The 27,413-nt window shown below is 43.5% G+C and overlaps 1 protein-coding gene across 8 annotated transcripts in view; it reads left to right on the top strand.

Annotated features, from left to right (window-relative positions):
* Window positions 1–27,413, top strand: part of MYPN (myopalladin) — a 314,293-nt gene that overhangs the window by 149,349 nt on the left and 137,531 nt on the right. For all 8 annotated transcript variants that reach the window (XM_033941751.1, XM_033941752.1, XM_033941750.1 and 5 more), the window contains one exon: window positions 22,008–22,183. In XM_033941751.1, coding sequence (XP_033797642.1) covers window positions 22,008–22,183 — 176 coding nt within the window. The remainder of the gene's footprint in view (window positions 1–22,007; window positions 22,184–27,413) is intronic.

Here is a 27,413-nt window from a genome sequence, read left to right as displayed (position 1 = left end):
CCGTGCTCAAATGCAGTCCGTCTCTCCTGTAGAAACATAGAAACATAGACCATAGAAACATAGAAAGATGACGGCAGAAAAGGGCTATAGCCCATCAAGTCTGCCCACTCTACTGTCCCACCCCATTAAGTCAGAGTGCTGCTCGACCCACGTAGAGATCCCACGTGGATGTCCCATTTATTCTTAAAGTCGAGCACGCTAGTGGCCTTGATCACCTGCACCGGTAGTTTGTTCCAGTGATCCACCACCCTCTCTGTAAAGAAATACTTCCTGGTATCACCACCAAATCTCCCTCCTCTGAGCTTGAGCGGGTGCCCCCTTGTGACTGAAGGTCCCTTAGGAAAGAATATGTTGTTTTCCACCTCGACGCGACCTGTGACGTACTTAAATGTCTCAATCATGTCACCCCTCTCCCTGCGCTCCTCTAGAGAGTAGAGCTGCAACTTGCCCAGTCTTTCCTCGTATGAGAGACCCTTGAGTCCGGAGACCATCCTAGTGGCCATTCGCTGGACTGACTTAGCTCGAAGTACATCTTTACGGTAATGTGGCCTCCAGAATCGCTTCTCAACGTGCATAATTAAAACTGCACTCGCAGTTTCAAAGTCCAGTATATATTCTTCTTAAATTAACTAGAGCAGGGCTGTCCAAGGCCGGTCCTTGGGATCTACTGGCAGGCCAGGTTTTCAGGATATCCACAATGAATATGCATGAGAAAGATTTGCCTGCACTGCCTTCATGGTATGCAAATTTTTCTCATGCATATTCATTGTGGATATCCTGAAAACCTAGCCTGCCAGTAGATCTCGAGGACCGGAATTGGGCAGCCCTGAACTAGAGCATAGCAGAAATATATTTAAACAGCAGGAGTTTAATTTACATTCTCAAGCATCCATTCTTTCTTTAGGGCTAGATTTGACTGTGAGGGCACCCTCGCTTCAAGCGAGTTTTAAAACTACCTTCTTCTAGCACATGCGCAGTGAACTTAATCACGTGCATGTGCAATATACTTAAATTCTCATGAATTTTTGAAAATATATTAAGCCCCTACCTTTAAAAAAATTATACTAACATAAACTGATCTAAAAGTGTATACTATTGTCCAGAAATCAATATGGAAAATAACTCATCAATACTAAAAATATTTGGTGATCTTGGCTTTTTTCAACCCTGGGTATGCGTGTTTTCATCAAATGCATTTAATCACACCCATGCGCAGTCTGCTCTAATCTCGTGAAGTTATTTTAAAAGTTTTTAAACCCCTACTATTAAAAATCAACACTACTATAAGTTCATCTTAAGGTATATTCAATTGTCAGTGGTTGTGTTTATGACCTTTGCTCTCTGTATGCCCGGTAGGGCGGTTTTTTCTGGATTGATGGATGTCCATTTACTCTGTTATGTTCTGTATGTACTGGTTTGCTCAATAAAGAAATATTATAAATAAAAAAAAATAAAATATTTTGTGATCCTAACTTCTTACAGACCCAAGCATGCGCAATTTCATCCAATTACTTTATAAACACTAATATATTAATTTTTTTAAAAAAAAAACTTTTTAGAATCATCCCAGTGTTTAACTATATTCAAATCAATTTTGATCTCATTTATTTAAATTCTGTGGGCACTTGATGTGGGCTTTTTTTCTCCATCTAGACTTCTTACCACTTCAATGGCTTCATTCTGTGGTATCGAGGTATAGAGAGACACCATATCGAGAGTAACCATAATAAATGGGAAGTCTTCTATTGGTATCTCTGCTAATAAATTCAATACATGACCTGTATTTCTAATATAAGATGGAGTTTTCTCTACCAAAGGACTAAGAAAATAGTTTACAAAGCACGACAGCGGTTCTAACATTGACCCCTTTGAGGACATGATAGGGTGGCCTGGAGGATTACTTTTATCCTTATAGATTTTGGGGAGAGTATAGAATATGGGTGTAATGGGATTTTCATTGATCAAATATTGTATATCTCTTTTGGTCAGAAAACCCAATTCATTCCCACCTTTCACTATTCTTTTGATTTTACCCATAAGTCTTCTAGTAGGATCTAGACATGTTTTATAATATATATTCCTATCAGTCAGTTGACCCTCAATCTCTTTGTGGTAGTCTGTTTTACTTTCTACTACCACAGCACCTCCTGCTCCCAACTTCTAGGTACGGAGAGGGGGGCCTCTGGTGGCAGGAGGGAGTGGGCATCTCTCCTGCTGTTTTCCTTGAGGGTGGAGGTCCTTCATGGCAGGTGGAAGTGGGCATCCCTCCTGCCACCTTTTTGGGGTTCGTGGGGGGGGGAACAGTGGCTTGGGAGTGCTAGCGGGGGATGGGAGATTTTCTAATAGGACAGATAGTGCACAGAACATCTGTCCTGTTAGAAAAAAAGCAGAAACTCTGACAACAGTAACAGGAGGCTGCTTCCCCTGTCATTACTGTTAGGGCTCTGCATTATGTTAATCGCTCACTGAGCGATTGAGTCGGTAGATTTGCATGCAAAATGAATTGCACCTCCGTGAAAATCATTTGCATGCAAACTTAATAGTGAATCAATCTCTGTTGGAAAATCGGTCAGAGAATCGGCCAACAGCGATTGAGTCGCTCTTGTTAGTGAATCTAGCCCATTATGTTTTGGGAAATGAGCTGGGAGGGGCAGGGACCTTGGGAAGAACTGATTTCCTAGAATCATCTCTTAAAACAGTTAGCTAGAGACTGACTCTAATTGTAACATTTTCTCTGGAACTGGATCGCAATAATGTTCTACGTTTATATTTCCGCAACATTAATCAGCAGTTTATGGGATGAAATATTCGGATATTTCCTGATTTATCTAGAGAGACACAAAAAATGCACCAGTCATTCTTGGCTTATGGACCAAGGGTGATTGCGTTGGGAGCCAATTTTGTATTGAAATTTCCCTGTAACTGTGTAGTACTATTTGAGGGTATAACTTTTACTTTTGTTGACCCAAAACAGCTATTAGATTTTCTTTTGGCTGTAGAAGAGATTAAGGGCTCCTTTTATCAAGCCGCGCTAGTGGTTTAACGCGCGTAATACTGCGTGCTAAACCACTGGTCGCGCTAGCCGCTACCGCCTCCCTTGAGCAGGCAGTAGTTTTTAGGCCAGCGCGGGGGTTAACGCGTGATGAAACGTCGTGCGCGTTAATCCCGCTAGCGTGGCTTGATAAAAGGAGCCCTAAGGTAACTGCATAACCCTTCAATGAGTTACTTGAGCAAGTTGAGAAAATCATGTGGGGGAAGCTTCCAGGGAAGTAAATTTGCTTTTCCTTATAATTTATTTCTTTGCATTTTGGATCTTATTTCTTAAGTATTGTGGTCTGTTTGGAAAAGATGTTTTCCTGGTGTTTCTTTATTTCCTTTTTGTAAAGTTACTGCAATTTCATTATCATGGATGTATTGAAGTGATTGAAAAATCGAAATGTTAATAAATTAAGAAAAAAAGAGAATGACTACAGAGGGTGGATGATGAAATGTGTTTTTTCTTGCAACCTATCAAGCCACATTGTGAGTTAATTTGTACTAAAAAGCAAGCAAATCTATTGCAATGATTAGCAACAGAGGTAGAGATAGGTTTTAGATAGAGGTAGAGATAGGTTTTAGATGGAGTATGGATAGAAGGATAAAAGGGATCAAAGGGCTTAGAGAAGGATCACATTACAGGTTATGGGCCTGATGGGCCGCCGCGGGTGCGGGCTGCTGGGCACGATGGACCTCTGGTCTGACCCAGTGGAGGCAACTTCTTATGTTCTTTTTTTTTTTTTTGAGTTCAATAATTTTATTGAATATTATAAGTAATATACAGAAAGCAGTTCAAATACATAAAAATTGAATAAGAAATAGTGATGTAGAACAAAAGAAATCATAATTGCAGTCATTTGCATATAATAGATTAGTAAGAAGAATTCAGAGTATTTGAAACTGCTAAGAAAAGAAATAGAGAGGATAGAGAAGCAAAGAGGATGAAGTAAAAATAAAAAAGAGAGATGAAGAAAGAGAGAGAGAAAAAGAGAGAGAAAGAGAGAGAGGCAAAAGTGTCTACAAGGTAGAATGAACATATGAATCTAAGAATGACCAAGGTGATTTATTTCGCATCAAATTTGTAGAATAACGGGATATCATGTTCTTTTCATATGCATATGATTCGAATTTGTGGTACATGCTCAAGGAGTTCCACCAGAAGGTGTAGTCTAATAGTGCGGGTGACTTCCAATTTTTCAAAATGTGCATAAGAGCTGTCACAAACATGGTGTCAATAAGTTTAGGAGGACAGTTAGATAATGCAAAACAAGGGTGTTGAGAACGAAGGATTATAATATCTATGGAAATAGTTTCTGAACATTTGGTAATAGATTCTATGGTGTCCCAGATACGAATCCAAAAGGAATGAACCATAGTGCAGTGAAGAAGCATGTGATCAAGAGTTCCAGGCTCTTTCAAACAGTTCCAACAGGTAGGATCTTGTTTCAGTTTCGCTTTCCACATTCGAAATGGAGTCCATACTGCATTCCACATAACAAAGAACATCGATTGCGAAACTCTTGAGGATAATAGAGGACGATTTGTAGATGACCAGAAGAGTTCCCAATCTATTTCAGAAAGCGTGGTCTTTAGAATAGAGCCCCAATGGTTCATGGATTGAGGTGTGAAGGTGAAGGTATGATCTCTTAAGATACTAAAAAAGAGATATCGCCTTACCTTTCAGTAAAGCCAAAGTAGACCAGTGACGAATAGTTTGTTGAGAGGTCATAAAGTCATAATTCTATCTACTTTAGTTTCAACGTTGTTACAATTACCCATATAGAGCTTAAAGAACTTTAAATAAATAGCTCTCAGATTTAATTTTTTGTTGGTTTTGCAATTTTATCATTTTAATTATAATGTGCCGCGAAAACCGTTTGCACCGTTTATTTATTTAACACATTTGTATACTGCCTAAAATCTAGGCAGTTTCCAGTATCAAAAACCTTCATAAAATTCCATAAAACCAGCAAACATACAACATTCATTATCTGCATAGCTATAAAGTCCATAAACATGAACAACATTTGCTATCTGTGCATATAGTATAGTTTAGTGTGCCGAACCTAAAAAAAAGTTTGAGAGACACTGTTGTAAGCAATGAGACAGCACTGTGCACAACAGAACACAGGAAGAAGAAGCTGTAGATAACCCACAGCACAGAGTGATAGAAACACATTTCTGGCCTAAGAGCCCCTGCATTAGCTTTCTATGTGTTAATAATGTTATTCTCAGTTATGCATCTTAGGGCTCCTTTTACTAAGCTGTGTTAGCGTTTTTAGCGCACGCTAAACCCGCGCTACGCGGTAGAACTAATGCCAGCTCAATGCTGGCGTTACGGTCTAGCGCGGGCTGTAATTTAGCGTGCGCTATTCTGCGCATTAAAGCTCTAACGCGGCTTAGTAAAAGGAGCCCTTAGACCAGGGGGTAGGGAACTCCGGTCCTCGAGAGCCGTATTCCAGTCGGGTTTTCAGGATTTCCCCAATGACTATGCATGAGATCTATTTGCATGCACTGCTTTCAATGCATAGTCATTGGGGAAATCCTGAAAACCCGACTGGAATACGGCTCTCGAGGACCAGAGTTCCCTACCCCTGCCTTAGACTATCAGACTTTTTGGATATTTTGAGCCCTGCTAGGAAACCTTGCTAATTTTCTAGCAGGGCTCAAAACAGCCAAACAATCTGATAGCCATGTGAAGTTCTAGTTGCCAGCTTTAAAAGGGAATGAACAAATCGTGCACTCAGCACTTGGTGCTCTACCCCTTGGTCCGGAAAACAAAGACACTACACAAGTGTTTTCAACTAGTGTGGAATTTATTAGGCCGCAGCCATAACAGCACTATTACATCACAACTGTCATCAATTGAGCAGAATAACCAATCAGGTATGACCCCCACATGATCAGGTGCACAGCATATGCCTCTTCATCCTCTCCGAATGTGGGTTGCCGTAACCGCTTCCCCTGCTCGCTGGACCTATCCCGTTCAAGGATGTGTCCTCTCATCAGCAGTACGTTGCTGTGAAGATCAGGGCCTGGCCTCCCTGCCGTCCAAGCAAGGTGACATGCCCAATTTCCTAAGCAATGTAAAGGTGTATGTCGTTGACTCATATGCTGTGCTTACCCTCCTTTCCCGTCTGGCTGCGACAGAAGTAGAGGGTGGGCGGGAGGGAAGCCGCGTCCGCCTCGTGTGAAGCCGGATCGAAAGGGGCGACCTCCCCTCCGCTCACCCTAATCTAGCCCCCCCCCCCCCCCCCCCCCCCCCTCCTGCTCCTAGCCGATTGGCCCCAAGGCTTCGGCCGATTTGTCATCGCTCCTCCCTATGTGGTTCGGAGCTTGTTCTCAAATCGTGCACTCAGCACTTGGTGCTCTACCCCTTGGTCCGGAAAACAAAGACACTACACAAGTGTTTTCAACTAGTGTGGAATTTATTAGGCCGCAGCCATAACAGCACTATTACATCACAACTGTCATCAATTGAGCAGAATAACCAATCAGGTATGACCCCCACATGATCAGGTGCACAGCATATGCCTCTTCATCCTCTCCGAATGTGGGTTGCCGTAACCGCTTCCCCTGCTCGCTGGACCTATCCCGTTCAAGGATGTGTCCTCTCATCAGCAGTACGTTGCTGTGAAGATCAGGGCCTGGCCTCCCTGCCGTCCAAGCAAGGTGACATGCCCAATTTCCTAAGCAATGTAAAGGTGTATGTCGTTGACTCATATGCTGTGCTTACCCTCCACTACCCGGGATAGCGAAACCTCGCTTATCGCGGGTTCCCCCCAAGTGCTGTAGCTGCGGCCTATATGCTACCCACTGCATGGGTATGCAAAGGTACTGATAACTTTTCGTACTGAATCGCCTCAGTGTAATGAACATGGGTATGTAAAGGTACTGATAAGATAACTTTTTGTACTGAATCGCCTCAGTGTAATGAAATATACGCAACCCACTGCACGGGTACAGCGCTCCAACTATATATGCCAAGGTACGGGTAAATTCATCCACTGATATTTGCAAAACTTCAGATAAGCGTGTGCTGATAAGCGTTGACAATGTACCGAGGAGCGCCTGCAATGTGCTGATATAAGCGTTGCCAATATACCGGTGGCCGTGGAAGCCTCTGCTGTTAGAGCCGCTGATGTTGTATATTGCTGAAATTGTGCTGCCGTAGAAGCTGGCGCTGCAGTTGAGGCCGTGGAAGCCTCTGCTATTGTATATTGCTGAAATTGTGCTGCCGTAGAAGCTGGCGCTGCAGTTGAGGCCGTGGAAGCCTCTGCTATTGTATATTGCTGAAATTGTGCTGCCGTAGAAGCTGCCGCTGCAGTTGAGGCCGTGGAAGCCTCTGCTATTGTATATTGCTGAAATTGTGCTGCCGTAGAAGCTGCCGCTGCAGTTGAGGCCGTGGAAGCCTCTGCTGTGATAAGCCTAGCCAATGTAGAGCACATGCGATGTACCAATAAGCGTTGCCAATGTACCGATGTGCTGATAAGCGTTGACAATGTACCGAGGAGCACCTGCAATGTGCTGATAAGCGTTGCCAACCCGTGGAAGCCTCTGCTGTTAGAGCCGCTGTTGTTGTATATTGCTGAAATTGTGCTGCCGTAGAAGCTGGCGCTGCAGTTGAGGCCGTGGAAGCCTCTGCTGTTTTGCTGAATTGTGCTGCCGTAGAAGCTGCCGCTGCAGTTGAGGCCGTGGAAGCCTCTGCTGTGATAAGCCTAGCCAATGTAGAGCACCTGCGATGTACCAATAAGCGTTGCCAATGTACCGATGTGCTGATAAGCGTTGACAATGTACCGAGGAGCACCTGCAATGTGCTGATAAGCGTTGCCAATGTACCGGTGGCCGTGGAAGCCTCAGCTGTTAGAGCCGCTGATGTTGTATATTGCTGATATTGTGCTGCCGTAGAAGCTGGCGCTGCAGTTGAGGCCGTGGAAGCCTTTGCTGTTGCATATTGCTGAAATTGTGCTGCCGTAGAAGATGCCGCTGCAGTTGAGGCCGTGGAAGCCTCTGCTGTGATAAGCCTAGCCAATGTAGAGCACATGCGATGTGCCAATAAGCGTTGCCAATGTACCGAGGTGCTGATAAGCGTTGCCAATGTACCGAGGAGCACATGCAATGTAAGCGTTGCCAATGTACCGCGGAGCACATGCAATGTGCTGCTAAGCATTGCCAATGCAATGTGCTGCACATGCAATGAACTGATAAGCCTAGCCAATGTATAGAGGAGCACATGCAATGTGCTGATACGCCTAGCCAATGTACCGAGGAGCACTGAACAGAGGATCGTATCCAATGTACAGAGGAGCACATCCCATGTCCTGATAAGCCTAGCCAATGTACAGCGGAGCGTATCCAATGCACTGATAAGCCTAGCCAATGTAGAGAGGAGCACATGCAATGTGCAGATAGCCTAGCCAATGCACAGAGGAGCACATCTGTACAGAGGAGCACATCCAATGTGCTGATAAACCTAGCCAATGTACAGAGGAGCACATGCAATGAGCTGATAGCCTAGCCATCATGCCATGTGCTGATAAGCCTGGCCAATGTACAGAGGAGCACATGCAATGCCCTGATAAGCCTAGCCAATGCACCGAGGAGCATATCCAATGTACCGATACAGAGGAGCCCCTGCAATGTGCTGATAAGCTTAGCCAATGTACAGAGGAGCCAAGCCGATGCACAGAGGAGCCTATCTAATGTACTGATACAGAGGAGCATATCCAATGTAGTGATAAGCCTAGCCAATGAGAAGGAGCATATCCAATGTACTGATAAGCCTAGCCAATGTACAGAGGAGCGTATCCAGTGTGCTGAAAAACCTACCCAATGTACAGAGGAGCATATCCAATGTACTATGTACAGAGGAGCGTATCCAATGTGCTGAAAAGCCTACCCAATGTACAGAGGAGCATATCTAATGTACTGATGAGCCTAGCGATGTACAGAGGATCCAGTGTACTGAGGAGCCTAGCCAGTAGAATATCTGGATCAGCGTGTAAATATCACAATATTTATCCCATATTCCCCATAATCTATCCCATATTCCCCATAATCCAAGCATGTGAGACCAGTAATATGTGTGTGTTGTAGTTCAGGAAGGAATGCAAACCGTAAGGGAGGCATCGGACCTAATGTCCTGTAAATGCTGTTGAGGTAAGGTGAACGATATCCTTCAAATGCCCTGCGGACTTACCTACCAAATGCTGATAGTCGAACTGCAGATGCTTGTGCTGACAGGATTCCAGATGTCAGCTGTTGTGGTCTCTGGTGATGAGGTCGTAAGCAAGATGGTATGAATAGACTGTGTGGGAAAGAAAAACGTTAATACATGAGGTGTGCAGGAAGTGAGGTAAATGGCTAATGGAGCTCGTGGGGCCCGTTAAGGTCCCGAAAGAAAATTTAAGGAAGCCCAGTCGGATAACCCTGTAATGCTTACCCCTACGCGAAGAGAAGATAAAGTGATACCATAGAAAATTCCTGGATCTGGTTCCCTCGGTTGCAGTCTTCGTTGAAGACGAAAACATCCGCCTACGACTACCTGTGCTCTCGTATGGAGCAAGTGTTGTACAGTAGTATACATCGGAGCCGTGCATCGAATTCTAAGGGCAGGACCTGTGAATCGAAGTTAACGCCGAGTGGATGCAGCCCTAATCTCGGGAGATCCAATCCAAGGCTAAGTCATTGGACTATCTCATTTGCCCTCCCGCTTAATGGGGTTAAAATTCACGGGAGGTGCAGCTCTAGAATTCACGGGAGGTGCTGAGCTCCAGATGTGCGGCCGTAGAAGTCGCGGTGGTAGCACGTGTGCTGGCCGTGGGCCTCTTCGGTGCTGGCGGCTTGGATCGTAACTTGTCGAGATGGCATGGCTATGAGAAATACTAAGAGAATGAGACTGTAAGAACAGGCAAATACTAAGAGAATGAGACTGTAAGTACAGGCCTAAGTATTGTGGCCTCCGTGATAGGGAGGTTAAGATATATAACAGAAATGTAATAAGGAAACCGTCAATCATTAAGTCCGTGAGGTCCTGCAGAGGCTGTGCGGCCGTAGAAGCCGCGGTAGTAGTGCGCGTATGGATCGTGACTTGTGCTGTCGCGAAATACTTTGAGAATGATACTGTAAGTACCGGCATAAGGAGAGTGGGACATGATTGTTTATAGGCATGTCGTGTCAAAGGAAAACCCCACTTGTCTTCCTTGTTTTATGAGGTAAAGTTATATAGCAGAAACTTAATAAGTAAAACACAGTACATTTATTGCAAGTTATGGTTAAAGAAAATTCTTGGAACTAAGAAATTTATAGAGAAAGATAATTCACGGAAAGCAGAAAGTTATAGTTAAAGAAGATTCATAGAAGGAAGAAATGTGATGAGTCCAGTGTCATCGCTGTCTCATTAATAGGAATAACTGGAAGGATAAATGCTTATCTAATGTGTTGCGATTTTAGCCATATTTCATATCCCAAGGATAAGAATTATAGGATCATTAACATTAGCTGATTGGATAGATGGGAAGACTAGAAATAACCGTGAAGCGCACGGCCCTGAAGGCAAGGTATTATATTTAGTCCAGCACATGAAGGCAAGGTCTTATATTTTGTCCAGCCCATTGCAGCAGAGAAGTAGAATCGAGAATGCAGAGAATTAGACTCAGCTAGCAATAGGGAAGTCACCGAATGCAGAGAATTAGACTCAGATATCAATAGGGAAAAGGCAACTGTATGGAGTTAGGCAATTTCAAATGGGCTTTGAAATGAACTAGAGATGGGAATAACTAGCAAGATAAATAAATTTGTTGATCCCTCCACTAGCTATGGAAGGGGCTGGAACAACGTTTTCCCGATGTCAGAAACAGCAGCACTGGCCATGCCGAGACCTGTGGCCGCGGCAATGCCTCCACTAACATATAGATCAATGAACTAGAGATGGGAATCCCTAACCAGATAAATAAATTTGCTGATCCCTCCACTAGCTAAGGAAACAGCAGCACTGGCCATGCCGAGACATGTGGCCGCGGCTGGCAGCCTCCAGGGTGCCCATGTGGCCGCGGCTGGCAGCCTCCAGGGTGCCCAGAGCGGTTGACCGCCATCAGCTTCGCTGGCCGCGTGAGGCAGGATCAGGGCAGATGGAAGACTGAGATGGCTGTGCAATAGATGCACAGATATACAAAAACATATATAATTACATGAAGACATGTAAAGTTCCTGGAGGAACAGCTCATGGCTGCCAATGAGACAGACATGGAGAAACCACCGCTTGCCCTGGGATTGGCAGCACGGATACTGTCACCATTTTAGCCGGGGCCAGCAAGGCAAATGCTCTGACGCTCACAGGAATTCTATGAGCAATGGAGCATCTACCTCTCCGGCCCGCACTAAAAATCTCTAGCACTGTTTAGTAAAAGGAGCCCTTAACTATTTAAAATTTTTAATTGGCCCCAATAACAAGCAATTAGCACCTCATAACTGGTAAGAACTTTTAAGCTACGGTGTGTGCTAGCATTTACAGTAAAAGGACCCCCTCGTAAGTCAATGTACATTCATCTATAATTATTTTGCACTATGAGTGCTTATGATCAGATATAACAGTTCATAACAGTTCGTAAACAAACTCAACAGATTGCATCATACAATATTAGTTTATGCTTGCAGTGAGTGGGCTTATGAGCAAAATTAATTAGCAGAATACCTAGTTGTATATTTTCCTTGTGCTTTACTGGAGCTGTTTCTAAACATTCCTAATTGCAGCTGCTGCAGACCAGTGCTTGAGGGACTTGTGGGCCCTGTTAGGAGGATTATGGAGCATATCATGTTCAGTGGCCAGCCGCCAAAGGAAAAATGCATGGAATTCAAAACTTGCTTAAGGGCACTGACAAGTGAACTTCTTTAACCTATGAATCAATCAATAAATCATAAAACTTACCATATCATCCATTAAAATCACACAAAAATATTTCTCTTTTTTACAGGGGCATTGCTGAGTGGCGCCTGGTTCGGGGTGGGAGCAGGGCGGCTGGGAGGTAGTGATCCAATTCCCCCCTCCTCCACCGCCGAAGTGCTCAGGGGGGGGGGGGGGGGCACCCGACACGCGGAGCGGGCGAGACCGCCGCCTCGCCGCGGTCGGAGCTGGGCCCCGCAGCCAAAAGAAAAACCCGGCCGCGCTGGGGCCAGCAAGTGGCTGGCGCTCCAGGCCGAAGAAAAAACTCCCGATCCGCTAACACGAGTCCGAGTGGCAATGGGGCCCGTCGGAGTCCGCGGCCGCGTGGCCGCCAGAGGACGGAGACCTCAATCCCTCCCCTTCTCCAACGCCGGACGCAGTAGGCAGGAGGAGTCGGCTGGCGCATCCCCGCCCACGCGGCCGCGTCGGCCCGAGCCGACCGAGAATGCACGCAGCAACAGCACTCCTGGCCACAGAGGCCCGCGGCACAGACGGGCCCGCCACGCATCCGGGCCGCCTGTGCAGTGGCCCGGCCCCGTCCAAGCCCTCCAGCGCTCTTACCCGCAGATCCCCCACAGCGTCTGTGCTGCTGGTACCACGAAGACGCGGCCGTCTCCCGCTCACCTCCAGGCCCAAAGCAAGAGAGGGACAAATAGGTGAAAGACTCCATTAAATAGTTATTTATTTATTTAATTTTTTTTTTTTTTTTTTTTTTTTTTTATTTTATTTTTTTTTTTTTTAAACTAGTGTGTTGAGGGTGAGCGGGAGGGAAGCCGCGTCCGCCTCGTGTGAAGCCGGATCGAAAGGGGCGACCTCCCCTCCGCTCACCCTAATCTAGCCTACCCCCCCCCCCCCCCCCCCCCCCTCCTGCTCCTAGCCGATTGGCCCCAAGGCTTCGGCCGATTTGTCATCGCTCCTCCCTATGTGGTTCGGAGCTTGTTCTGAATCTCATTTAAGTTGTAAATCAGGGTCCATGTCAATTAAGCATAGTTTTAAATAAAATTTTAACAGAAAATGGAAAAGCATAAAACTACATACGGCCTCTTTTACAGAGCCGCGCTAGTGGCTGCACTGCTCTAACGGCCCCGAAACCCATAGAGATTTAAAGAGCTTCGGGGCTGTTGCCGCGCGGCTTTGTAAAAGAGGCCGATAGTGTTCTATATTCTAATTAGGGCTGCACATCAATTTAATTGCGATTAAAATTTTTCATCACATAAAGTGACCCCCCTCACATTTCCTTCCATACTCGTACAATGGCAAATATAGACAGCAGAAGGAAATTCTCAGAACTGACATGTTTTAATTACTAAAATAAAAATAAATCATTTTTCTTACCTTTGTTACCTGGTGATTTTAAAGATAGAACAAAATGTTTAGAAAACTAAAATTATCAAGGTGGAGAGGGTCTATGAGAGAGACTCATTACTCACCTGTCTGGGAACGCAGTTCCTCCCGCACCCCTCTGGATAAATTCTGGTTCATGCAGCCACAGGAGCCGGCCCCATTTCCTGAGGATTTCCACCCGTATGGAGTGGAGAAGTGGAGGGGGATTGACCACAGGTCCTTCAAGCCCGGTTACAAGTGACTTGGCACGATCCCAAGGAGTAAAACAAGTTTTTGGCTGCTTATCCTAGTAATACGCAGTGGATTTCACCAAGTCATCTTAATAATGCTTAGGGACATTTGTTTCAGAAAATTATCTAAACCTTGTTTAAATTCTGCTAAGCTAATTTCTTTCACCACATTCTTTAGCAACAGATTTCTGAGTTGAATTACATGTTGAGTGATGCGATATTTTCTCTGGTTTGTGGGTTTGTTTGTTTTTGTTTTGTCTACTACTGTCCCCCCTGAGCTACTTGGGTTTCACATCTCTCTCTTTGCAGGGAAACAAGCTTCACTGCTCTGAGAGGCATTGCTTTGCAGGAAAGGAGTTAGCTAGGCTGGTGGTTAAAATGTGTGCCTTGTCATTGTTGTGTGTTTGGAGTTCAAGTCTCATCACAGTTTTTGCAGTTCCCTCCCAAAAGAAGCAGACTTCACTGTCATGAAAGACAGTGCTATACTATGTGAGGGGTTGATAACCCCAATCACTAACTTCCAACCTTGTGCAAACCGCAAGGTACTTCACGACCCTACAATACATAACTGTTGTTATTATCATTAATGCTGTTACTATCAGATGTACATTGCAATATTCTTTGCTGTAAACCGCCTAGAAGTCGCAAGATTGTTGGCGGTATATAAGAATAAAGTTATTATTATTATTAGACAGCACACTTGTCCTTCATGGGGTGGTGAGTTCAGATCCCAGCAAGTACGCCACCCCATCCTGTAGTGCCCCAAAGCCAGGAGACCAGCACAGTTGTGGAGTTAACATATGCACAGTCTTGCCATTTGCTAGTCAAGATGGGCCTGATTCTGCAAAGGTTGCTGAAAGTTAGGTACCAGCAGGATCCTCGATCACACCTAACCTAAGTGTTTTAATTGGTTTTAAGTGGTGCAGTAATTGATTGTGCCATTAAAAATCAACTAAAAATACATTTTTTAAAAATTTAGGCACTGCTAGGCAGCCTCCGAGACTGGTGCCTGGGTCCAGGCGCCTAGCAGCATCTAGTAATGTTGAAGCTTGGAAGTAGGCATGTTTAAGGGCAGCGCCAGAGTTCGGTATCACTAGGTGCCACTGGCTGCAATTCTTCAAGGACCCTAGGGGCCTGTAAAATCCTGGACTACATTTAGAGTTCCGTAAGAGGCACCTGTCCATGATTGACATACGGCAGTCACCCTTTTTCCAGGTGCCTCCTGTATCAGGCACCATTTACAGAATCAGGCCCAATATTTTTATGGGTATTGTATTATATTTATATAGGGTTATAATATATCCGGGGAAACCCGGACATGTCCTCCTTTTAGATTTCCAAAACCCGGCAGTTTGTCCAGGTTTTGTAAATCCCACGTGCTTAAACAACTATGAAGGAATTGAACTCCACTATTTATCCTTCTCCACTGAGAATATTGACCATTTATACCTACTCTCTGTTTTTTGTCATTCAACTGGTTCTTAATCCATAATAGGACATTACCTCCTATCCCATGGCTCTCTAATTTCCTCAGAAGTCTTTCATGAGGTACTTTGTCAAATGCCTTTTGAAAATCCAAATACATGATATCAACCGGCTTACCTTTATCCACTTGTTCATTCACCCCATCGAAGAAATGCAGTAGATTGAAAGAAGAAAGTTCCGTTAAGTGAAGAAAACTCAGAAATATGAGGTATGAGGTGGGCAAAAATGGAGGGATTTGCTGTCATCACTCATCATTCCTAGGAAGGTTAAATATGATCTAGGGTAGACTTCCAGGACTGAACTATGAGTCACAACCGTCATCATGCAGTAAAAATTGCAGAAGTGACAGGTAAGAAATGACAGCACACAAACCAGCAGGATTGCAAAACTCTGCTTCACTTAGTAGGAGTTCTAGCTGTACTGCCTACATCAGTGGTCTCAAACTCAAACCCTTAGCAGGGCCACATTTTGGATTTGTAGGTACTTGGAGGGCCTCAGAAAAAATAGGTAATGTCTTATTAAAGAAATGACAATTTTGCATGAGGTAAAACTTTATATAGTTTATATATCTTTCTTTTTTGGCTAAGTCTTAATAATAATATTGTCATTTATAGCTAAAGAGACATATGATCAAGAAACTGTTTTATTTTACTTTTATGATTATGATAAAGATACCGAGGGCCTCAAAATAGTACCTGGTGGGACGTGTTTGAGACCACTGGCCTACATGGATAGATTTTCAACCCTCAGAATTGTGCCATTCCTAGAATTTTATAAACTTGGACATAAGCCTTGTGGGCCTCAGTGGAAATCCAGGCTTGGCTATAAGATTAAAGGGAGGAACAAGATTTATTTATCTGTCCTCCCAAAGGAGCTTAGAACAGGTTACAAATCAGGTACTCGGGCATTTTTCCTCTTTGTCCTGGTGGGCTCACAAGCTTTCTAAGTGACTTCCCCAGGAGCAGCATGGGGTTGGATTTTGGAAACCACCACCTCAGGGTGCTGAGGCTGTAGCTCCAACCACTACGCCACACTCTCCTCGAGGTTGTGGGGGTAATTCTGTATAGTGGCACTTAAATGTAGGCCCAACAAGGAAGCACATTTAGTGCCAGTTCTTTACTGGCTTTATAAAATAGTAGCGCAAAGCCACTTTGATGTGCCGAAATTTAAGTGTGACCACTTGCTTCAGGTCAATGGCAGACATAAGCCTGTGCGGTTAAGTGCACCTTACAATGCACACATCTGACAGCTTGTATTCTAGGAGCTGGTGTGGTATTTCATGTACAGTCCGTGTAGCTCGCTAGTTGACCTTTGCTCTGTAGGTATACGGGTAAAGGAACATTACTTTTGGTGAGCACGGGAGCATTCACTGAACTGAAGCGAGTCATGAGCATTAAATTTAGAGCCTTACATTTAAGCTATGCATAGTTATAATAATAGAGACTACATAACCCTCTGAGCAGAAAATAGACTATGACTGTAATCCTTACAGATATGAATGAGATGTGTGTCAGGAACGTCACAAAACCCGCATAACCTAAGAATCATGATCACCCCTTACAGCTGTGACATCTTATCATGAACCTATGTTAGACAAGATACCGTGCCAGATTCACTCCTTAATACTGCAGGCAAATGCAAAAGTGATAGAACCAGACAGCGAAAACCTGGCCAGCCGTAGTTAGTGTGCCGGGGATGCCTCTGGCTCCTGGGAGTCTTTAAAATAGATTTTCCTTTGTGAAGATCCTAGCTTTTGGTGCTAAAATATTTGCCATTTTGGAAAACAGCATAGTGAGGATGGAAAGGTAAATTGTTTAGAAAAAAGAGCTCTGGTATACTTCTGATCTAACTAATAGATGTGTCAGAGAAAAATATATCTTACTATGGTATGTTTGCCATCTAAGGACGGACAGGAATAGAAGACAAAAAAATCCTCCGCACAAAGCAAGCACACAAAAAAGCACAACACAAGCGATGACAACCAATGGAATTGGATAGATAGGAACACTTTATTTGACATCACAATGTGACGCAACATTTCTAATTGTTAGGCCCTATTAATGTGGCACATCACATTGTGATTTTGAATAAAGTGTTCCTATCTAATTCCAATGGTTGTCGTCTCCTGCGCTGTGCTTTTGTATGTTTGCTATCAGAGGCATAGCGAGGGTGAGAGGCGCCATGGGCAGAGGCGCCCCTCCCCGCCTTCATCTCCGCCTCCCCCACTCCTTTCCCGATCCCCCCCTGCTGCGCACACCCTCTTCCCTTCTCCCGTGCCTTTAGTTGTTCACCGCCATGAACAGCAACTTCAACGTGCTCCTCGCATACCCAGCGGCTCTCCCTATGACATCACTTCCTATGTGTGACACCTGGAAGTGACATCAGCAGGAGAGCTGATGCGATCACAAGGAACACAGCGGTGAGCAGCTAGAGATACGGGGAAGGGAAGAGGGCATGTGCATGGCAAAGGGAGGAGTGGGGAGCAGCAGAGGGGGCAGAGAGGAGGAGGGGTTCTGGCACCCCCATCAACATGGCGCCTGGGGCGGACCGCTCCCCTTACTATGCCATTGTTTGCCATCTAAGCTATCTAATCTCTCTCTATTCTGGGGACAGCTTTCAAGTAGCCTGCATAGTGGCAAAGGACAGAGGTACTTTTGCACTGCACCCTTGCAGTTCTGGTAGTACGGTAGATCAGAATAACTGGGCAGAATAGATGGCACAATTGGTCGCTATCTGCTGTCATCTACTATAGGCAGGGGCCATTCCCATATGCAGATTTTTTACCTACAGACATTAAAGATATTTTGAAAGGAAAATATGACCAGCTAAAAGGACATGCACATATCTGCATCTGCTATTTGCGCAGGAACTTTATCCACGAAAGTGTACACATATACTTTTGGAAATTAAATGTATACATATAAGTGCACTCTTACGAGACTAGGAGATTGAGCTTCCAACTGGTAGAAGACAGTTAATGTGAGCAATTGCAAAGCGAAGCATGCAGGAAAAATGAAGTCAGACAACAGATATGTGATGCAAGGTTTCACATTAGGAGTCACTGACCAGGAAAGAATTTAGGTGTCATTGCTGATGATTTGTTGAAAGCCTTGACTCAGTCTTAAACAGCAGCTAGGAAAGCAAATCGAATGTTAAGAATTATTAGGAAAGGATTGGAAAACAAAAACGAGAATATTATAATCCGTTTGTATCACTCCATGGTGCAACTGCACCTCAAATACTGTGTGCAGTTCTGGTCACCACATCTCAAAAAAGATGAAAATAAAAAGGGGATGGGATGACTTCCCTAAGAGGAAAAGCAAAATTGGCACGGGCTCTTCAGCTTAGGGGGAGAATATGATACAGGTCTACAAAATACTGAGTGAAATGGAATGGGGTAGATGTGAATTGCTTGTTTATTCTTTCCAAAAATACGAGGACTGTGTCTATTTGAAATGTAGGCCAGCATTTCAAAGGCCTACATTTCAAGTACCTATTGCAGCCCTAGGGAGTTGCCTATGGCTGCTTAATCTCGCCTAAGGCCACTTCTGGGCAAAACCACGTCCACGTCCATCCTTGGGCGAGCTTAAGCGTCCCTAGGCACCTTCCTGCACCTGCGACAGATGCCTCAGTATAGGCAGCCTGCCTGTTTTTTTAAAAAAGAAAACGTGGGTCCAATTGGCTGGTTAGACAGCAGTAGGATGCCTTCCACCGCCTACAATCGGACGTCGTTTATAGAATTTGGCCCAAAATGTACTGCTAAAACGTAACCTCTATTTTCCCAGAGACTCAGCATTTTGTTATTTGTGATTTCATGGTTTGCAAATATTTTCAGGAACCATATTACTGCAAATAACAAGAATGGACTGCATGTGTTCTAAACTAGACTCAAATGCCAAAAAATAGAATTCTATGAGTCTTATCATATAATAATTACCAGAAAATGATCCACCAGAAACTCCTTTTAAAGTGGTAAATTAAGTTTACTGACTCCTTTTCATTCCCCTTTTATAGTTCATTTATAGCCTGTCTTTTACAAAGAAGGTCACATAGGGCTAGATTCACTAAGCAAACCAATCGTGTATCGATTGGTTTGTGACCCTGACCTGATTCACTAACCTCGTGGCTGATCCGATTCTGATTCGCGCATGCAAATGAGGGTAAACGGCATGCAAAGTAGGAAAGAAGTGATTCACTAAACTTTTCCAGGAACACCAACTGGGCTGTCTGATCCAAAAAGAAGTGACTGGTGGGGACCAGTCGCTCAGGTCCTTTCTGACTGCCCTGCTCTCTGCTGCCATGCTTTCTGCCCTGACTCTCCTCTAGCCGCCCTGTTCAGCCCTGACTTACCTGCCCAGCCACGACTCACCTGCCCTGCTCATCCCTGAGTTGCCTGCCCTGCTCAGCCCCGACTCTCGAGCTCTGCTCAGCCCCGAGTCGCCTGCCCTGACCAGCCCCAACTCGCCTGCCCTGCTCAGCCCCGACTCTCCAGCTCTGCTCAGCCCCGACTGGCCTGCCCTTCCCTGCAGTGCGAGCCCATGGTTTTAACCCACCGGTTTAAAGTAGGTTAAAACCATGGGCTCACGAAGTATATAGAAATGTAAAAAAACAGAAAAAAAGCAGCTCCCAGCTCTGTAAGCATGCGCAGACCATCTACAGACAAAGAATATGGTCTGTGCATGCTTCAGGATCGCTCACTAGCGATCTGTGTGGTCGCTAGGGGGCATTCCTCCGATCGCCCCCATTTGCATGCTGGCCTTTAGTGAATTTGTCAGCCGGCCTGCCTGCAATCGCCCACGGATTGGACACGGAAAGGAAGGTTAGTAAATATAGGCCATAAAGTTCAGAATGAATGAAATGTGAGACTTTTCAATGAAACATATACTGCACATGTAGCACTACAGTAATGAAAAGCAACAACAATAACAAAAAAAAAAAAATCCAAGAAGAGCTGCAGTAAAAAAACAGTAACAAAAGAAAGACAAAACTGCAGGAAATGTACAAAGTACAGGAGCTTTATTCAATGATGTAAAAAGCAATAAAAACAATATAGTATTGCAATGTTTCTATGAGCAGGAGTTTCGATAGGAGAAATCCTTTGTCTCAAGAACCTTTGTTCAATTGATGTTATCCAATTGGTTCCTTGTACACATACATGCAGAGTATCATGGACCCCTGAAGAAGAAGTATTTTTCAAAACACAGACCGTGTTGGGTCTGCACCTTCCAACACCAAGGACTAACTTTGGATACTGCATTGTTTATATTGATGATTTTTGTTTTTATTGATTTTTAGTGCTTTTAACATCATTGAATTAAACTCCTGTACCTTGTACATTCCTGCAGTTTTGTCTTTGTTCTGCACTACAGTAATGCTCATTTCAACAAACCAGCCAGTTTCAAAGAAGTACGTTAGTGCAGAACAGAGGTACAAAATTCAGATCTATTAAATGTGATATGATCTTTGCCATTTCGAGCTACTGTATATGTAAATTGTTCATGCAACAAGGAGATGATATCATGTATGATATCATGTTATGCTGAAAAACTAAGGAGCTCTTGCACTCCCTCCCCCCCTTTTTACAAAACTGTGGACGTGGGGTGTTTTTTTTAGCTGCTCATAGAAACTTTTGGGGTTTTGTAAAAGGAGGGATTACTGAGCTACTCTAAAAACCAGTCAGTGCTATCACTAGAAAGGGGCTTTCCCATGCACGGAGCCTACTTTTAGTGTGATAGTAAAATGTTTGCCTTTTCCATTTCTTTCTATTAAGGGCTATGTGCTATTGCGGCAGCCCTTACTGACTCCTGTTTTCTAGGCGGTAAGGGCTCCTGTGCTAAAAAAGAAAAATCCTATTTGGTACGTTATTGAGAGCTAAAAGCCAAATATCTGCTCGGAATAACAAACTTCTCTTTATAATGACAGGGGTTGCCATACAACTTATTTTGAGGAATTGGAAGAGCTGGGATAGGTTAAATTACACTTTCTGGTGGGAATCTCTTTGCCATACTTTTAAAATGGAATGTCTGATGGCCATACAGCAGGGACGTTACAAGAAATTTATGGATGTTTCGGAGCCATTGACTAAATTCTGTAAGGAATGATAACTGACTTTATTTTATTGACCTTTAAACATACACATCCAGGGTGGGAGGGAGGGGGGAGGGTTTTGCATTGGAATTTGATTTGGGGAATTTATGGATAGTTTCTTGTAGGTATCTATTTTTCTGGAATATTAGGTGGGAGGGTGAGGAAAAATAATTGATCATTAATGTCTGTAAGTTTAATGTGCTTTTCTTGTAATATTATATATATATGATATATGAATTATTTGAATATATGAATTATTTGTTTGCACAATTATAGTTTGGAAATTTAATAAAGATTTTTTTTTTAAAAAAGAAAATTTATTTTTTTTGCCAGTGGGAAGCATGCACCGATCCTCAAACTAGTGCGGGACACCTGAGCGCACCCCGTGATAGTGCTTTTTAACCTGCAGTAAGCAGGTGTGGCGTGGCATAGTAGTAGAGCTGCTTCCTCATTACCCTGAGGTCGTGGGATCAAATCCCAGTGCTGCTCCTTGTGACCTTGGGCAAGTCACGTAATCCTCCATTTCCCCAGTGTCTGTATATATGTAAACCGCTTTGAATGTCTAATCACAAAAAGGCAGTATACAGGTCGCATCCCCTACTACAGCTTAGCGAAAGGATTCCTAAAATGGAGTCTCATGTTTATTTTGGGTTAATTCAGCAAATGCTGGAAAAAAACATGGGAAAAGCCAGTTACATGATGCATAGCACTTACTGTGTTTAACCTTTCATATGCTCTAATTATATATTCTAAAGAAAACAAAATGCTACAGTTGGTTCCTTTGACCGAAAAATTTGCCTCAGTAATGGAATGGACCATCTGTCTAGTTCATGTAGTCCTGGCTGTGAAATTTTTCTGTGACTAAATGGAATCTTGTTTTGCAGATGGTACTGTGAAGGGCAAGAGCTTGAAAATTCACCTGACATCCAAATAATCCAGACGGGCAATCTACACTCGCTAATCATTTCAGAAGCTTTTGAAGAGGATACAGGTCGCTATTCTTGCTTTGCGTCAAACATCCATGGCACAGACTCAACTTCTGCAGAGATTTACATAGAAGGTAAGGCTGGAAGCCGTACAAATAGTAAGGTTGGATTGGATTGGATTTATTGCTTTTGATATACCGCTGGAACACAGGCATTGAGCTACTCTCTCCGTCCTGAACGGGCTCACAATCTAATCTAAGCATAGAAGAGAAGACATCACTAACATTGCCGAGATAATAAGAGGGAAGAAAAGAAAGCAGCCCGCGGAAAGTATAGAACATTGAAGGCAAAGGAAAAAACAAAACCCCTCAAGATCCAAGAACATGAGTATTATAGTTACATTATAAGGAAAGATAGAATTGTTAAACTAACACACAGAACAAACGCCTCAATTTATCATCCAAGAAAAGCTAGTGCCAGATACAATATCTAACTAGTGACATTCGTTAATGGACTATGGATGGATCCATAGTGAAGATGAAAGAGAATAGGTTTCAATAGTTTCTAGAAGTAGGAATCAGATGTTACTAAGGGCTCCTTTTACTAAGCTGCATTAGCGTTTTTAGCGCACGCAGCAGATTAGCAGCTAGAACTAACGCCAGCTCAATGCTAGCGTTAGTGTCTAGCGTGCGCAGCATTGTAGCACGCGCTATTCCGTGTGTTAAAGCCCTGACGCAGCTTAGTAAAAGGAGCCCTAAATGTGCTTGCGTTGTTTTCAAAATTCTATATGGTATCTTCACCCCTTTTATCCCTCTATCTTGGAATGTTTACAGATTCTCTTTTGCAAGAGGTGTCCAATAATTTAAACTCTCCCTTCCTTCTAGGAAAGGGATTAAGGGAGTCAAGATTTTTAGTCAGTCTTTGGTTTTTAAATTTTCTCAACTTTGGAATGCTCTTCCTTTTTTTCTAAGGAGTTTTGGTTCACTTCAATTCTTCCATAAATCTTTAAAAGCCTCCCTATTTGCTAAAAACTTTGAAAATTAACTTTCTTGAATTCTTCTTATTGTTTTTTATGGTTTCTATTTATTAATTTAACTGTTGTAAACCGAGTCGAGCTTTCTTAGAATGATGACTCAGTATATAAAGTCAAGCATTAGATTAGATTAAATGAAGCTACATTGGTATTAGGCATAACGGAGGAAATGCAGAGATATCACAAGTCAATGCCACTAGCTGAGCTGGCTGAATAACAAATAGGTCAAAGTTCAATACAAAGAATTTATAATGGAACTCATGGAAGGAAAAATATTATTATCATTACTTAGAGTGAAGGAAAACAGAAGGTATGTAACTAAGGCTGTACATTCATTTGAAATAATAACAACAAAATAAACCTCGGCAAACTTCTAGAATTTTTTTTTTTTGTATAATCGTTTTTATTAATCTGCCAAATTTACAAAAGCAAGCAATACAAACATACCAACGAAAATGAACAAGACAAAAGCAGAAACAATCGGGTCATTCGCGTCTTCCTTCATGAAGACCCTCAGAAACCAACCCCACCATACCCACCAGAATCCCCCACCCCCTACCCACACACTCCAGTGTCAAAAGTTCAATAAAGAACTACGAGCTCTTGGGGACAATCCCTCCCAAACGGGAGCCCATATCCTCCTAAATTTCCTCCAGGGCCCAGGACAACTTCTAGAATTTAAAGTTGCGCTTTGTACTTAGCTGTGCTCAGAAGCGTAGTAACGAGACCGTCATGCGAGTGAACCCGAGACAAAACTCAGTCTCAACTGCTTTTCAATCATAGCACCGTCTTCCAAACAGCTTTAGTCAAAAAACGTTTGAGAATGCGACAGGGTTATCGTTTATCTTAAACTTATCTCATCATCTATTACTGGGTTCTGATGCATTTCGCCGTAGCTATTTGTTTTGTTTGGGTATCCATTCATAAGAAATGACATGATGTTTCAGGGTTTTTTTTCTCCCGTGTTGCTAATAGTGTGCTCTCTTTATGAAAACTCTGCACCCTTTGGGGACGATTCTATAAATGGCGCCTAACAACACCTAACACCTAGGCATTGCTCAGTGCAGTTGTCAATAAATCGCTAGCTGCTGTTTACAGAATCGTGCCTACTGGCGCCTAACTCGCATCATAGAGTTAGGCACTGGTGTAATAGGCCAGGGTTTTCCTGGCCTAATTTACCGGCACCTAACACAAGCACCTACTGGTGCATACCATGCCTACTTTTCAGGTAGGCGCCACTCTGAATTCCACGCACAGCTTCAATTAAAGTTAAATTAATGTTTTTTTAATAGACTTGTAATGGTGTTTTCAATTAAAATGCCAATTATAAGCACAAAAACATAAGAATTGCCATAATGGGACAGACCGAAGGACCATCAAGCTCAGTATCCAGTTTCCAACAGTGGCTAACTCAGGTCCCAAGTACCTAGCTAGATCCCAAGAAGCAAAACAGATTCTATGCTGCTTATCCTAGGAATAAGCAGTGGATTTTCCCCAATCCATCTTAATAATGGCCTATGGACTTCTCTTTTAGGAAATTTAGAGTTGCATGCAGAATTTGGCAAGCCACCGCCGATGTAGGTGCTTAGCAGTGCCTAACCTAGACACCATTCATAGAACCAGCCCCTTTGTGAAAAGAGTGTGCACTCTGGGTCTGATTCTATAAATTGTGCCTAACTCCTACACGCCCTTGAGTGCGATTGTCAATTATCCGCTAAGTGCCATTTATAGAATGGTGCCTAGAGGCACTTAAGGGGTCTTAGGCATCAATAGGCATTGAATCCTTAGGCACGCTGCCATTTAGACCAGGATTTTCTTGGCTTAAATGAGTGCACCTAAGTCACACCGTGCCAAAAATCTGCCCAGAATCTGCCCCTAACCACATCTACTTGCTAGTAGTCGTCATGGTGTAGACGCCTTCCTCATAGTGGTAGGTGTCTACCAGCTAATTAATTGAAAGTGCCATTAAAAAAACAAACTAAAATGATTAAAAAATTAACAGCACCAATTGAGACAATTAAGAAAATTAAGTTAGGCACCTAGATTGGCAATGTTTGCGAATCTAAGGCCTAACTTCAGGCACTGTTTATAGAATCAGGGCCCTCTTTCTGATATATTGGCATTCTCTTCTTACATGTTTTTATTAAAATTATAAACTGCCTTGGCCTACATGTTGGAATAAGGCAGTATACTAAATTCAGAATAAACAATTTGTACTTGTACACATTAAATTTCACCAGCTATTTTCCTAAGGTCTTCCAGTTTCCTATGGTCTCTTGAACATCTCACAATCTGCATGCAATTTTACAACTTTGAATATAATCTGCAAATGTAATCACCTCATTCATCATTCCCCTTTCCAGATTATTTATAAATAGTTAAAAAGAACCAATCCCTAGGTTCCACTGCAGATCCCTAGGTCACTCCATTATTTACCTTTCTCTATTGAATTGGCCATTTAACCCTACCCTCTGTTTACTATCCAGTTCTCAGTCCACAATAGAACATTGCCTCTTATACCATGGCTTTTTAATTTTCTCAGTAGTCTCTTATGAAGGAGTTTGTCAAAATCTTTCTGAAAATCTAGATATACTACATCAGCCAGCTCAGTATTATCCATATGTTTATTCACACCTTCAAAGAACTGTAGCAAATTGATGAGGCATGACATCCCATGGCCGAATCCATGATGACTTTGACCCATTAAACCACCTGTGTCTATGTGTTCAGCAATTTTATTCTTTGTACCAGTTTCATTTTGCTTGGCACTGACATCAGGTTTACCAGTCTGTAATTTTCCCGGATCATGCTGAAGCACTTTAAAAAAAAATTGACAGACATTTTTCTTGTTCTTTCTTTCTTTGTTTCAGTTTGTGCATTTCATATAACAAATGAAAAATTAAATTTTAAAACATTTTGGATGGAACATTTTGCCCCCTCTTTCAGCCACAAAAAACTCTCTTTGGAAGCCCTATCCCTATTTCTCAGCCTTCCCCTCAATACCCTTCCACCTTCTCCATAGCCTCATAATCCATATGTTTGTAAGAGAGCTTTTCCTCCTTCCCTAAGTGCCTATGGTTCTCTGTTGGGTAACAAAAAGGAATACAAGGTCCTGTGCTTTCCCACAGGAACAGTTGCCACAGTGGTGTAGCAGTATAGATTTGTTCTAGACAAGTAGTCTCAAACTCGCGATCTGGGGGCCACATGCGGCCAGCCTGATACTATTTTGTGGCCCGTGATCTGTACTAGTGCTGTCTATACTAGTGCTGCCCGCTCTTTGCAGTATTATCTGGCTTCCCCCCTGGCCTCCCGCTCTTACCTTCAGATAATTACCGCAGCCAGCAGAGAGGATTGCCGTGCTGTAGCGATCTTTGCAGGCTGCCGTCATCCTCAGCAGCAGAGGAGGAGGAGGGGATGGGACCGTGGTAGAGGGAACGTGCTGCAGAGGCCGATGGCAGCCTGCAAGGAATGCTACAGCACCGGCAATCCTCTCTGCAGGCTGCGGTAATTAGCTGAAACTAAGACCAGGAGGCCAGGGGGGAAGCTGGAGGACACTGTAAAAAAGGGGGAACATACAGGTCTTCAGGGGAGGGGAAAGATTTATAAACTATAAAGAGTTTTACCTCATGCAAAATTGTCATTTCTTTAATAACACATTAACTATTTTTTCTGTGGCCCTCCAAGTTCCTACAAATCCAAAATGTGGCCCTGCAAAGGGTTTGAGTTTGAGACCACTGTTCTGGACTGAACCACTGTAGGAGGCTCCCTTCCAGAAGTATTCTTAGTAGTTAGGTCTTTTAGATATATACAGAATTTAGGAATCCATAGAAGATTATGTGCAGAGTAGATGAGAGGGAGAGAATGAGTGAGGCAAGTTCATGTCTCTATGATACAGGAACAGTCTAGGAGAATCCAGGAGAGTGCCCCTCATTCTTTAGGGTTTTGTGACTGGAGCAAGGCCACTTGTCCAGTCTGCATGTTCCTTACAAAGGAGTCAGGAAGGAAGCATATTTTTTGGATTTTCAGTCCTGAGGCCTTCTGACTATTGAGTCAGGCCAGCACAAGCAACAGGTCTGAGAAGTTGCTCGCGCTGGTGAAGATTTAAAGAGGTATGGGATTGGGGGAAGGGAGGGAGGGCAGGAGTGTGGCATGGGGGGGAGGGGGGGAGTGGAGAGGTGGCGGCCAGGGCAAGATTAACCAATAGGCCAAGTAGGCACGTGCCTAGGGCCCGAAATGGTCAGGGGAGCCCGATGAAGGAGGGCATCAACATTGTTTTTTCCAAACGGCGATGGGCCCTCCAGCATCGATTGGCAACGCGGGCCCCACCCCGA

This window comes from Geotrypetes seraphini, chromosome 4 (genome assembly GCF_902459505.1).
Source record: "Geotrypetes seraphini chromosome 4, aGeoSer1.1, whole genome shotgun sequence".
NCBI lineage: Eukaryota > Metazoa > Chordata > Amphibia > Gymnophiona > Dermophiidae > Geotrypetes > Geotrypetes seraphini.
The sequence above is the reverse complement of the archived record's forward strand: the minus strand, read 5'-3'. Positions and strand labels throughout refer to the sequence as shown.